The sequence below is a fragment of the Melozone crissalis genome, unplaced genomic scaffold (genome assembly GCF_028551555.1).
Source record: "Melozone crissalis strain CALT ecotype California unplaced genomic scaffold, PUWL_Pcris_2 ptg000061l_1, whole genome shotgun sequence".
Lineage (NCBI taxonomy): Eukaryota > Metazoa > Chordata > Aves > Passeriformes > Passerellidae > Melozone > Melozone crissalis.
In genome coordinates this window covers 13,422,405-13,437,555 of record NW_026535839.1, presented here as the reverse complement: position 1 = coordinate 13,437,555, position 15,151 = coordinate 13,422,405, and the positions used below count along the sequence as shown (strand labels likewise).

General features: G+C 39.5%; 1 protein-coding gene across 13 annotated transcripts in view; it reads right to left on the bottom strand.

The window, feature by feature from the left end:
* TENM2 (teneurin transmembrane protein 2) overlaps positions 1-15,151 on the bottom strand; it is a 612,801-nt gene that overhangs the window by 443,496 nt on the left and 154,154 nt on the right. For all 13 annotated transcript variants that reach the window (XM_054288118.1, XM_054288120.1, XM_054288119.1 and 10 more), the window contains exon 4: positions 1,501-1,776. In XM_054288118.1, coding sequence (XP_054144093.1) covers positions 1,501-1,776 — 276 coding nt within the window. The remainder of the gene's footprint in view (positions 1-1,500; positions 1,777-15,151) is intronic.

The window sequence follows — 15,151 nt, the reverse complement described above, 5'->3', positions numbered from 1 at the left end:
GTTTCCAGAGCCTGGCACACCCACTCTGCTGAAACCACGACAACTGTCAGTGCGTACAGGGAGGAGCCCAACATAAACACCTACAAAAATGCTCTTCTGAGAGGCATCCAACATGTATCAAACAGAATTTTAACCCAATATGCTTAGAGACAGCTGGTGTCATGCTGCTGGAACAGTTGCTCTGGGGGTTCATGATGTTAAAGAGGTTCCTCTTCACTTCCTCAGAATAACAAAATCCAAACCCCTTTGTTTCTATTTTAACTAAGCTGAGTTCACACTTTCATCACCCTATAGATGGAGGACAAATTCCTGCAAATCCTTTTGTACTATTTTCTGTCTTGAGTTCTTGAAACCTATGTGAGCTCAGAAAATTCCCCAGGTAAGAAGTTGAGGGTGACCCACACCAAGGACCTGAATTTGGATTTGTACCACAGAGGACAGTGCTGCACACAGGATACTCAGACTCTACTTCTACTGCCAAGCTGTTAGGTCACAAGTGTCTGAGGCTGTGCCCAAAGTGTCATTTCTGTGACTTTAAACTACACTAAACACAAGTGTTCTGCCTCAGCCCAATGCACAGATTTGCTTTCCAAAAGCTCCCCCAATACCAGTAACAAAAGAGCAAAAGAATTGTTTTTACAACTTCAAAACCATGGAAAAAATACCTAAAATTAAATCTGGTTGCTACGAATTAGCATCATTGTTACAGCCATCAGCACATTGCAGATTATTAATATTACTTCAAGCTGTGTAGAAAAATCACATATAAAAACTATTTCTCTTTGGAAATTTCTTTCTGCTTCTCATCATTAAGTTTAATTTAAGATACTCAGAGCACAAAATTCTGTGACAGATTATGGCATGAATAGTAAATTGTAAGATCAAACATAATCCCTATCATATGATGCACATATACTAGTTTGCTAATAGTGATGCTAAAAAAACCCAGAACTATTGTAAATGCAGGCAACCCCAACGAGGGCAGAGAATGATGAGGAGGAATCCATCTTATCAGAAGGCTAATTTATTACTTTATAATACTATATTATATTAAAGAATACTATACTATGCTAAAGAATACAGAAAAGATACTGATTGCTAAAAAGATAATAATGAAAACTCGTGACTCTTTCCAGAGTTCCAACACAGCTTGGGCACAATTGGCCAATGAGTCAAAACAACTCACACCAGAGTCCAATGAAACAATCACCTGTGGGTAAACAACCTCAAACACATTCCACATGAGCACAACACAGGAGAAGCAAATGAGATAAGAATTGTTTTCCTTTTCTCTGAGGCCTCTCTCTGCCTTTCAGCTTCCCAGGAGAAAAACCCTGGGTGAAGGGATTATGTTCAAAGAATGTGAATGCCACCCAAAACACGTTAAAAAACAGCTTTAGTCAAACTGAGAAAGTGCAAACTTCACCTTGGAAAGCAGAGTGGAGCATTTTTAAGTAGGTTAGGAATAGCAATTAGGAATACACTGAAGTAAATCCCTACCGTTCTCCTCGTCTGACTTGTTGTCGTTGTCGGAGTCGGTGAGCGTGAGCGCCGAGTTCTCGCGGCTGGACAGGCCAGAGCTCCTCCTGGATTTGATGCCTCTGCCCCAGAGCCTGATGGCGTGCTCTGGGGACATCCCTCCCTCCGTGTCCGAGTCGTTGTCGGAGCCTGTGCTCAGGGAATAGCCCTGGTGCAGGATCCCTATGTCCGAGCAGTACCCGCTCCGGTGCGGGGACGGCTCGCAGATCCCCAGCTCTGCAAGGGTGAAGTTTGTTCCTAGAAAAAAAAAAATTAAAAAAGTCATTTAAAAAGCTAGGGGATTTATTTTCAGCTTGAAAATATCAGATCTCTTTTTTAATTTTGCTCAGTTCTGGTGTATACCAATGAGTTACTTACAGAAATCTCTGGTGCAATGGTATAGCAAGACTTAACCTTGAAAATATTGAATGCATCTAAAATGGATGAAATACACAAAACAAAGGTAGGAAAGGTCTCTAAATTCTAGGCTACTCTTTTGGCCCCAAATAATTAATCATTTAATTAACATAAACCTCATGACAAGTGCTAATGACACAACCTGCTTTAGTGTGTATGTAACCTCATATTTGTAGGACAGAGTATGAGCTTTGAAGTCATCCATTTGATTACTCAAAAAGAGAATTTTTTAAATCAAACTCATTTTCACATACACAAGTCATTTACAAAGATAATGGAAGAATGCAACTTTATCAGTGAGGAAACATGGAACTTTATCACCAATTTTCTATTTACATTTAGTGAAACTGGCAATTTAATATCTGGTAAAGAAACCAAGATAGACCTTACATTGTAACTGTTTTCTTTTTCCCTCATATTCCAGAAGAAAAAATGAATCGATACCAAAATCAGGAGGTCATTTGGTTTAAAGGCAAAACTTTCTGAGACAATGTCAAAACACGTGACCTTTAGCAGTTAATAACGACTCAGTGGACAAAATCTTATACATTTTTAAAGCACTCAGAGTCCCCCAGGGTTCTCACAAAGTCCAGAGTTGCTGCCTGATTTCTGCTTATGTACTTGTTTCCTACAGTAATGAACCGGGCAGTAAAAAAATAAAGGGAAACATTCACTGGTCTCTAAGGCTTTCAAAGATTTTGAAAAGCAAAGTAATTTGAGCTTCATTACATTGGGTTAAAAACAAAAACCAGACTGAAGTTGCTGGCAATATTACTGCCAATTATTTAACTAATTCCTTAATTCACAGGGAAAGCAGATCTGTGGTCTGTGTTTCTAAAAGAGCAGTTTTATTTAGTCCAAAATTCATTTCTATTTTTTCCTTTTCCTCTACGTATTTGTTAGAATGAAGCTACACGATGGAAGTTCACACACTAAATAAAACACACAAATAAGTGTATTCTATTAATAAAGAAGGTAACTAGATTTTTTTTAAGTATTAGAACTTCTTTCTCAGATTAGCCATGAAAGCTCATAGAGTTTTGAATCCATCTGGTTGCCCTTTCTGTATCAGCCCTCTGCAGTCTCATACCAAAGGACATTTTGGATAAGGGGTGTATGCACACATGTAAAATACACAACTGGGGCCAAGTTTAAATTTATTCCTGAAGGTTATCAGTTAAAGCAAGGGGATGGATTTCTTCTGGAAGCCTGACCTACATCTTCAGCCAGCAATGACCAGGCTTGGACATGGCTCTGTCACCCTGAGGTCAAACAGCCCCAAAGTGACACCAGCACTAGGGGAAGAATTCTCACCAGGCAATGCTTCCCAAGGAATGGAACATTTAGTGACTAGGTGTAAAAAGAATATAGAAAAACACTACATTAAAAAAGCCAGCTCCAAATTAACCCAAACTCTTCTAGCTAGCAGCATCTTTTATCTGCCTTCCAATATTTAATGTAGTAATCAGAAATTTAGTGGTTTACTCAAAAGCAGGGAACTAAACAGTTCTAAAAATGAGCTTCTCAGGTGCACTTCAGTCTAGAGATATTTTGCTTGTTGTTGTCTTTTGCCTTTTTTTTTTTTAATAAGTGAAGAGTTCTAGCATGACAGATAAAGCTACTGTTAAGAAAAATGTAAACTTTAGTCATGTGCTATTTCAGTAGAAGACATTTAATAAAACCAGTTTGACTGATTAGAGTTTTGCTTCAGCCATATAAGCAAACTAAGGTTAGACTTATTAATAAAAAAGTAAAAATCGAACCAAAATGAATATAAAAAGTGGACTGAACTCAATCATAGTAGCCCACCTCAGGTAGAATAATGTTGACATTAGATACACATTAAAATTAATAAACTTGTAATGAAAATTAGGTTTTGCAAATTTTCTTGTTTGCTGGCGGCATGTCTAAATTATGAATATATTAGCTAAATTAAGCTGTTGTACATACACAGTAAACATTTTGATGATATTCTGTAAATTTTAACAGCCCTTACAAGCACAGATGATTTCACTTTGATTAGCATCCTGTTCTTACTTTGTCTGAGGAAAATGGTATAGGCACCGAAATACACTATTCACAGAACTCATTCACCCATTTGAGTTTTATTATCTGGGAACTTGGCATTTTCCAGTAACTGACAAAATTTTTAAAAAATTGAGAAGTGGATCATATCAAGAACACAAATGGAATCAGCCTCTGAACCTCTGGGAAAGGATTTTCTATGCTGCTTCTCAGAAATCCCTTTATAGTCTTATGACCTGATGGTAGACATGAAATATTCTAGAAATTTCCCCATCAAGTAAAGACATGTTATTTGCTGGTAGATTTTAAATTAGTTTTATATACTAACTTGTGTCATTTGCTTCTTCAAAATATTATTTAAGACTTTTCTGTAAGGCAGCATATAATGGCAGAATAACTTGTCCTTGGATAATAATTTTTTAACATCTACATACATACATATATAAAAGAGGTTTTCAGATATGTATTTCACATCTAAAAATATAGAAATGTATCTCTATAATTCCTGATACTTTCCTAACCCTTAATTTACTGTAAAATCTGAGAAAATGAAGATAAAAATACTACTGTTATATTCTTTAGACCTTTTCTTATTCTGGCCCATGTTCTCCTACATGCCCTGTTTACTAAAATGAAACTGCCCACATGTCCTGAATGACATATGAACTGCTTCCACTAACATTCTTCTCTCCTTTACTCTGCCATTATTGCACATTAAGGTACTAATGCCATCAGATGACCGCCAGTAGACCTTGTATATTCACCCTTGTATATTCACATAGACGATAAATAAAATCTGGATGCACAGAAATAATTTGTCCAGTAATCCACAGAATAAGCTGAGTTGGAAGGGGACCATTGAGTCTGACTCCTGTCCATGCACAGGACAGCCCAACCTTCACACCCTGTGCCTGGGAGCATTGTCCAAACACCTCCTGAACTCTGTCAGGCTGGTGCTGTGACCTCTTGTGCCCAACAATCTCCTGGGTGAAGAACCTTTTTCTAATATCGAACCTAAACCTCCTGACACAACCTCAGGCCATTCCCTCGGGTCCTGTCACAGGTCACCCTAGAGAAGAGATGAGTCTCTGCCCCTCCTTTCCCCTCATGATAAAGGGGACCTTCTGTACCCTGCTGTGCATGGAATGAGGTCTCCTCATTCTCCTCTTCTCCAAGAGACCAAGGGCCCTCAGCAGCTCCTCACATGGCTTCCCATCAAAGCCCTTCCCCATCCTGGCTGCCCCCCTTTGGGCATCCTAATATTACTTTGCAGACAAAGTATAGTTTTATAAAAGATGAAAAAACACCCAAGTCATTCCATGTCCACTCAGCCCAGAATAGTCCATGTGGAATCCTGATGACAAAGTTGAGCAGGAACAACCCAGCCCTTGTGCCCCAGTGCCAGCACAAGCCACAGCACTCATGGACTGGAGAGAGGAAAGGCAGGCACAGCCTGGCCTGGGGTAGAGGTTTAGTGTCTCCTTCAAGGATTATCATCTGGTAGTGCGAGCCCAGGCATAGCAAGAACTCATAGGGGACAAGCAGGGCAGCAGTCCCACTGCCTGCCATGCCCTGGCCAGTCACACTGCTCTGCTGTGTGCCCACAGACAGAACACTGGGCCACAAGCCAAACTGCACTGCCAGCACAAGCAGACAGGAAAGGGTTGGCTTCTTACAGCCTCAGACATCACCCCCTACACCTGGGGCTTGCAAGGAGCTGAGAGGAACTAAACTGCCCTCCCTGAAATGTCACCTGCAAAGCCAAACTGAAATGTGCAGGCAGAATCCATTCTTGCACACTAACAGATTTTTGTAGCATCTACTACCTTGCTGGTGACACTAAGAGAAAAGAGATAGATAACATCAGATCCTTATGGGTGGAAAAGAAAGAAACTCCTTTGCCTTGAAGAACACAGCACCAAAAATAGAAATTCACAAGGTTTTTGCTTTTTCACATGAAATAGAGCTTAGCAGTCTCCATCCTCAGTCCCTTCATGCCCTCCTGCAGAAACCACCAGATGATTTTCATTAAAGGAAGGCAGTTAAACCCAGCTGCTCCCTTAAGGTGAACATAATCTCTCATACAAAAACAGATCAGCAGTGTTCTAGTTTAGCAGTGTAATATAATGTTATGTACTTGATCATCACTGCCCATAATCTACACGCTGTGAATAGTCTCTCAATAGGATAGATGTTTTCATTTAAACGAGGACATTACTTCTATTATCTCTTTAGTGCACTTCCTTGTACAGAAATTTACTGTTTCAGTTATTTAGGATATAAACACTTACTAACAGGGTGTTGAATTCAATGATGTACTACTGTACTCATTATCCCTGCTAAGCCTAGAAAGCATCACCATTTAAGCAAAGGTTACTTTCACCTAACCCCTAGGCAAAGGTCTCATTTGGCTGATCACAAACTGCATGAATTGCCCTTCTGAAGATTAATCTAATCCAGCTGTGATCGCTACAAGATGCCTCAGAGGAAGATCTCTGAAACCAATAATGCACAGATAAGATAAGTTTGCCTTCAACAGGACATCGAGTTCAAGACTGGGCTAAGTCTAAAATCAAAAGAATAAATATAACTCACAGTCTTTGCTATTACAATCAGTTACAGAAAATAAGAATAACAAATATATTGATTTAAGACATTCCATCCTTTCTCAAGTTTTTGTTATGTTCACAGCTATAATGATTTTGCTGGCAGGAGTTCCACAATTTAGGTCTAATCTCTGGAAGTGGTCTCTCTTTTTAAAAAAAAACCTCTGATGCACACTTAATTTTGCCCAGTTCTTTATAAATTCAGTCTGCTCTGGTCTCTTCTGCAGCAAACTAACTAGAAGCAGCAAACAGAAATGTTTGTGCACGTTGGAATGTGTGGTTTGAATGTAAAGTTAATTTCCTAGCTTCTCCCATCAATGACAGAAGAATTCTTTAACAATCTTTTCTAAACTGTCTTGCTCCTTTCTGATTTTGAGATGCCCAGGCTGGGCTGCTTTTGGCTGGGATAGAGTTGGTTTTACTCTCTGCAGCTGGTATGGGGCTGTGAGGGTCCAGCTATTGCTGAGCAGTTCTTACACAGGGTCAGGGTGTAAGAATTCTCTTTTCCTCCCTATCCCACCAGCTGTATTTCTGGCATCACCTTATGGAGATGAACCTGATTTTGAGGACATTCTGGCTTAGGGAAAGGTATACATGTATGGCTTTCTCCTCAAGTGCTGATGCTGATTAAAGACAAAATCAGATTTGAGAAGACAAGAGGCTGGAGCTGGGTAGCAAACATGACAATTTATTATCTACCCCACACAGCCCACATTGAAATGCAACCCTTCAGGCTAACACTTTACTTTCTTAGCCCATCTTTCCAACTTTTCCAAGCGCTAAAGAATGATAAAAGAACTACAGCTTCATTTTTTTATAAAGGGATGTGTTATTCCTACCATTCCTGTCCATTCTCAAACCTGAAGGAGACAGATGTTTGCAATTCTGTAAGCAATTGCTCTGCTCTCCTTCTGTGCTCTCCCCGGGTGCACTTCCCCTCCTTCTCCTTGCTGATTAAGTGCCAGCAGAAAGAAGATTCCAGGCTGAGCCTCCCCTATCATTCTCTGTCTGGCAGCAGAGGGCTGGGACAGCCCTGCTCAGAGCTGAGCTCCTGGGCACATCTGAGAGCTCCCAGCACTTCTGCACTCAGATTTCAGCAGAGAGGCACAGAGAGACAGGAGAGATTGCCAGACTTGGAATCTCCCATTCAAAGCATGGAGATACCTTGGTTTAACCTACGCAACATGAGGGATTTTCTCCTGCATCCATCTTAGAACCAGTCAGATACTCCCTATCCAGTCTCCAAACAAACCAACCCCAAGAGACTAAAATTCAGTTCCTGTTACTTTTTCCTTTACAAGCAGCAGAGAAAAAGCAGAAAGTGAAGCCTCATGGCAAATCATGAAGTTCTAGTAAACTCCCCAGCTCTGGTCCAAACACCATCAAAGTAATAGTCGGTTTTAGAGGCGGTGGTTGAGATTGTTTGTTTGGGTTTTTTAGAGAATTTTATGAAAAAGAGTTAGAATGCATATTTTCTATTCACAGCCCCAAAATGGATCAAACTGTGAAATAATTTTGTTAAATGCCTGTTTCCTTTTAAGAGACAGTGAATTTCTAAAGAAAATCCACCACAGAAACACAAATAATTATTAGGAATTTCTGTGTACTTAAAGTGATAGCTAGTATAAAGAACACAGAAAGAATTATTTTCAATTTGGTTTTTTATGTTAACCAACCTGTTCAACACTTGAAAATATCTCCTTCACACAAGCATAGTATTTTCCTATGAAGGAATAATAATTGCAGCTACATGGAAAATGTAAACTTGGAAAAGTAGTCAGTTTTAAAGACAATACAAGGAAAGAATGAGGTGCAATCCCAATAGAGGACAGCTAGCATTTAGTATCTGTATTGACTGTGCATGGTTGCAATGCACACTTAGGCTCATTTGGCACAAAGTAGTACAATAAGTAAACCATGGTCCCACAGAATTTAAAGTCAGTTATCACCAGTAAAAAAATGTCATTTTTATTCTAGTCTAGCTCAGAAGATTTAGGTCTGCTGTTGTTATTTTCAATTGTGTGAGAAAAGGACAGTGAGCTCTCCTTGATTTACAGTTGACTATCTCTCTCTCTCTCCCTCTTTCTATATATATATATATATATATACACATAAAGTATTTTTTTGATAAAACCACTGTATGGCTGTTTATCTTCACTGATACACTAAACTAAGTTCAATTACTAAGACAAGGCTCTACAAAAATCTGCAGTAAACAACCAGTAGATAAATGAGCTGTTGATACTTGGCTGAATTAACGTAAAGCCTTTTCCTTATTTTTATAATCTTAACTCAAGATTTAAAAAGTGACAGAAGATAAACCACTGTTCATGACTTGATAAATAAACTGTGCTCTCAAGAAACAGCAGAAGTCAATGGTAATAAGCTTTCATACTTCCATGACTGTTTAATTGGGAACTCTCAAAAAACCTGAATCAGCTGTCAACACAGACAAAACCTTAATTGTTTCTCTCTACCTTGCTTCACAAGCTGGGAACGTGGCTACTCTATATTTTATGAAGGTCCCCAGGCACATATAAAGATTTCTGAGCACTAGCAGCTGTCAGCTCTTTAGTCACAAGGTGCTTCTTCACTGTAAATACCATGTCACTTAGAAATAAGGGTAATGTAAATTGTAACCTGTACAGTGGAATAAAAAGTTTAAGCCATTATTCGGCTGAGAACTTGTGTTTATATTCTGAATGATGTTGTTCCTAACACATTTCAGAAATGACAGAGATACCAGCCTTTAACTCTGCATTTCTAATCTTACTAGGAGCGTCATCAGTAGAGCAATATGAATAACTTTGAGGACTGAGAAAATAATTCACCTAAAATGAAGAGGTTTCCAAATAAACATTTTAAACTGAAAACTGCATCAATTGAAAAAGTCATATAAAAATTCACATCAACTTCATGCCAAACTTGGAGAATAATTAATTTAAAATCATTTTAGCACTATAATTTTGGAGTAAAAGATAAAAATCTTATAATCAGGTATCAAGGGAAACAGAGGAAACTCTTTGAGAAGTTTACCTACAAACAACCACATCTTCTTTTATTCACCAATTGTCATCATTATATGAGATCAGGAAACATCTGTATTTATTTGACTGAATTACAAACTGCTTTCAGCTTTTCACTTTCAATCCTAGCTAAATAATTAGTTATTTTCATCAGCCAGTCAGTTGTGGTATTATGAATGAATCAGTTGGCACCAATCCAGATGATGACTGGTCCTGAACTTTGCTCCAGACAAAACAGAAACCCTTAATACAGGATTTCTTTCATTCTACCCATGCCTGCTGTTTGCACACTGCACATACAATCCCAAGCACACAAACACAGTGATGTGCCTGGCTGGCACACCCAGAGCTGGCAGGGCTGCAGCAGCAGCACTGCAGAGGCACCAGCTCCACGGCTGGAGCTCGCTGGTCATGCCAGGCATCTGAGGACCCATGGGGGAAGAAATATGATCTCCTCCCATGCACCTCTTTTTCCCACCTTGCAGTGTTTTCCAGGCAGTCACACATGCTGCTGTTTGATTTTGTTTTCCTGGTCCCTGTGCACCCACGTTGAACACCAACACTTCAGCCTGTTGCACCCAGCAGTGCTGGCAGGCATGGGCTGTTCCAAGGTTCTCTTCCCACCTCAGCACACCAATTCCCCTTGGTAAATGCAAACTGCTTCTCTATTTCATCTACACTTCTCTGTGTTTCAGTGGTTTAGAATTTCAGTTTTAATTTAGATTACTTTTCCCTTCTACAATGAACAGATTTGTGTTATGTGCCAATAAATAGTTATAGATTCTGTATATTCAAACTTTCTGCTGTTTGAAACTACATCTTTGTTCTATAAAACTCCATTGGAACAATAGGGCCAGTTGTTGCACTTCTGTTTTCCCTTCCCTCTCACTTTTGCCTCAGATTTGAAGGACTGCCAGCACTGACTTTATTGGTTAATAATAGAGGGACATGCAAGTGTGCCAAAGAGAGATTCAAGCTCCCACCATCACTCTGCATTAAGTTTAACAGGTGGCAGTGTGAGATCCCCTGAAGAGGAATTATTACAATATCTCAATTAGAACAATAATTTTGTCAAATAATCTTTTACATAGGGGAAAATGTTGACACTGATTTTCACAAACTGAAAAAAAGACTTTAAAAAGAATTTTTTTCCCCCACTACATCAAATATTCCACACAAGAACCAGTAATTAAAAAAATACTATGCTTGCCTGTCACTTAGCTCTGCATTAAAAAATTTACAGCTTAACCCCAAAACCTTTATGAGGCATTATTTTTAAGAAATAATACAGCAAATAGTACAAAATTAGACAAAAATTCAGTTGGTTGGAAACAGAGTTACTGTGCAGGCTGTGTTATCTGACTATTTTTAACACTCACGTCATCTCAATTGCTAAGTGCCTTTACTTGCTTCATAAGTGCCTTACAGATCAGGTGTAATGATAAATTCACATCTCACTGATAAAGGTCAAGTATGCCTAGGCATCATACGATCACATTATTATTTTTTTTATTTATCATCATCATCGTTATTATTTTTGAGTTTGCAGACTCCAATTACAGAACTCTTTGGATTTTGCAAGAGAGAGATTAGATTGGATTATTCATTAATCCTCCCACTAGTTCACACTTTTCAGCCTACCAACATTGTGTAAAGAAGCATTTTAGGCTAGTTCACATAATTCCCTTTAGGTTGTATGGGAGTCACAAGCAGCTCTGAACCTAAAATCTTGGAAAGGGAGTATGGAGTATGTAAGGACAGCACTGGAGAACAGGGATGGGAAAAAACCCTCTCCTCTCTGCTGCTTCAGGATGCCTTGGATGAGAGCTTGTCCATTCTGCTGCCAGACTCCTCACCCATGACTTGAATACTGACAGCAGCACTGCCTGGTGCTGTTGGACGCCCCTTGCCTGTGGCCTTGCAGTCACTGTCTTATCAGAAAAAATTCTGTTCTTAATTACCAGTGTGACAGGGCACATGAGCTAAGCTGGCTGGTGGCCTCAGGTGGCTTAAGCCACCATGACGGGCTCTGGATATTCAGATTTATCCATCACTTTCAGACTGATGAACTCTGATTCAGCTGAGCATGCCAGCACCTCTATTTAAATTTCAGATTTGTGGTTCTCAAAGGCATTTTCTTGTTCTATTTTCTTTTTTGTTATCTCTTTAAAGACTTCAGAACAGAGACCAGGCATACATGTCAAAAAACTACCCTTGGATTTAAGTTCTTCTATAACTTACTTTTGTTATGGGAACTGAACACAGAAAAACTTTTACAGGGCTTTGGGGTCCTTTTTTTGCATAGCTTTTTGTTTTGTTTTGGGTTTTTTGTTTTGGTTTTTTTCTTGTTGATTTTAAACTGGGAATTGGGTGAACAATGTGCATGAATATAGAGTCAAGGAGAGAACAGTTTCATCCTTGAACAGGAAAGCCTGAAGAGAAAACCCTGCATCCAAAAAAGTGAGAAAAGCCCTAAGTTTCCAAGGGTTTCTGACCTGGGAACTCACAGTAGAAATCTATAGCTAAAATAATCAGAAGTGTACAGTTGAGATAAGCTCTGGTCCTCTAAATTATTTCAGGGATAACTTCAAGAAGTCTAAAAGCAGGAACCCACAAATAAAGTCATTTACATTCAAATATGTTCTCTGTAGGGGGAAAAGATACTTTAGTTAAAGAATTCTGGTAAAAATCAAGCACCAAGCTAGTAATACTACTGTTGATCCTTCTTAATATTACTTATATGTAAGAACATGTTTGAAAATGAGCTTGGAGGTGAATTTATTTTCCAATTAAATGCACAGACAGCATAGAGCACAGGCTCCCCAGGTAAGCTCTGCCCTGCCCACGTGCACCCAGAGCTGCCAGGGGGGTTTTCAGGCTGGGGCTGCAGTGGCTGTGCCCCCACCTCACACGGTCCCTGGACCAGTCACACCCAGCCAGAATTAGCAAAGCCTGACTGGAGAGCACTGGTAGCAGAAAATTTGTGAACAGGAAACTGGAACAAGCACCACGAGGCATATGGGCTCTTGTAACCAACCCACTGGAGCTAAAGGAAAATGAGAAAAACATTGCCATTTGGTTTCCCTTTTACCTAAATTATGGGGTTTAATTTTTTGACCTATTTAACAATACTTGCCTCTTCAGAGTCCCACTGCAGGCACAGCACACAGCAAATGGGTAATACTGCTCAAAATTTGTTTCCACTGCAGGCTAACGCCACTGCTTTTTTAAAATTAGCCTACAACATTCCTGTTATCAGAAAATGCCCTTTTTGGAGGGGAAAAAGAAACCTACACCAGCCTGCTCTTATGAATGCCTCAAGCATTCTAAATTAGCAGTGAGAATCCTGTGGATACTGCATACTCCCATCTTAAGAGCAGATGTGGCACTGTATAGTTTTGGTATTTAGTACTGCCAAGGTTCCTTTCAAGCAAAGAACTATTTATCTACTTAACACACAACATAACCAACTTTTGTAAGTTTCATATATTACATTTATTTCAAAATGCTTGGCATTATTAATCCTTTTTATATTGTTAATATAAAGATTCTGCTTCAAAACCCCAGAAAGTTTATTTTTTTTCCTCTCTTTTTTGCATTGCATGCACTGATGAACTAGCCTGCTCAGCAAGCATTTAACAGATTAGACACTTGAACATGGTTTCAGGCAATGCTCTCTCATGTTTCTGCGTATTGCCTGATAAACACTTCAAAGTAAACCGCTCATAAATATGAAATGAAAAGCCAAGAAGTCGTTATGCACAGCTTTGAGATACAAATCTCTTTATTCCCCTCTGAAGTGGAATTTGATTGACATAATGAGTCATAGATCCTGTCCAGGGACACACTGCCTTATCCCCTTTTCCTCAGGAGACAGGGAGTCTTTAAAGAAATCCACTTCAGAACTTCCTGACAGACAGCTCCAGGAAAGTTGAACACTACACAAATGTATTATTTTGTATTAATACCTACCTTAACAACTGTGACACGTGTCAAAGACTGACTCCAAAGCCCCAGCACCTCACCCTGTCACAGGGGGCCAAATCCCGATTGTCCATTCTATCTCATTATCACGGACACAGCGACCCAGGGCCACAAAGGAGAGCTCCCAGAGCCACCAGGGCTGTGCTCAGCTGGGCTCTGTCCTGTGCTCACCCCCAGGGCCCCTGGTGAGCCTGGGCAGCTCCATCCCCAGCAGGAGGAACAGCTCCTGGTGGAGCTTCAGGAGGAACAGGCGAGCACTTGGGCCGCTCCACCTCGGAACCTGGCACTTCTTTCCTTTCCATTTTCCCTTCCCCTTTCCTTTTTTCCTTTCTCCTTTTCCCTTTCCTTTTTCTTTTTTCCTTTCCCCTTTCCTTTTCTTTTTTCCTTTTTCCTTTCCCTTTTCATTTTTCCTTTTTCCTTTCCCCTTTCCTTTTCATTTTCCTTTCCCCTTTCCTTTTTCTTCTTTCCTCTTTCCTTTTCCTTTTCCCTTTCCCCTTTCCTTTTCCCTTTTTTTCTTTCCCCTTTCTCCTTTCCTTTTCCCTTTTTTTTCTTTCCCATTTCTTTTCTTTTCTTTTTTCCTTCCCTTTCCCTTTCAAGCTGCACCCCTGCCCTGCTGGCACAGCCCCTCCAGCCCAACTCTGCCCACCCTGGGCCAGAGCAGAGGGGGCTCTGAGCCAGGGATGCTCCCACCCAAGGAGCTCCACATTGCTGTGACCCTCATTAGAAGGCAGATTTATCAGGTACAGACCCCCACAGTCATTTCCTACAGTTCACAGGTCCGTGCTGTGAAGGAAATTAAGTCTTTCATGTGAGAAGGAGCAGTTAAAACCATCTAGCCTGAAAAAACCTCTGAAATGCTAATTTGGATGTTGCTGTTAATAAATGATACCCATATGAAAATGACAAAAACTATGTAATTGTTGGTCATTGCTATTCCACAAAATGTCTACTCCAATAAAAGTCAAGCTTTAAGGAACCACAGTGAAACTGCTGATCAGTAGTGCCATAAGCAAAATTATAGTGCAATAAATTGCTACCCTACAATGTTATATTCACAACCTGCATTTGTAGTATTTGTGGAGGTTTTTAGAAGGAATCCAGAAAATATCTGGCTAAATTAAGATGCAACTTCTGGAACCTGATTTGCTAGCCATGCTGTATGCATTAAATTATCCATCTTTACTGGCTTTCATTAGTCTCTGCTCCCTATGAAATAATCATACACAAAGTATACAAGATCCACCACTCACAACTTGGCTTTCTTTTGTTAGTGGTAGTGCTATTATTAGTGTTATACATGAGCCATTCACATGATTTATACAATAATACATACATCATTAAGATTTAAAAGGCAACAGTAAAAAATTAGCTTAATTTGTGGTGTTCAAAATGCACTCAATTTTTTTTTTATTATTTTGCCAATAAAAATGAAAGGCTAATATCTACAAAAAGCCCACAGTAAAACAATGAAATGGAGAGAAGACTAACTATTAAGAGGACTGAATTCATATTACATGTAAATAATGAAACATTAAAGTCTAATTTTGCAGAAAAAGGCTGAAAGGGAGATTTAGA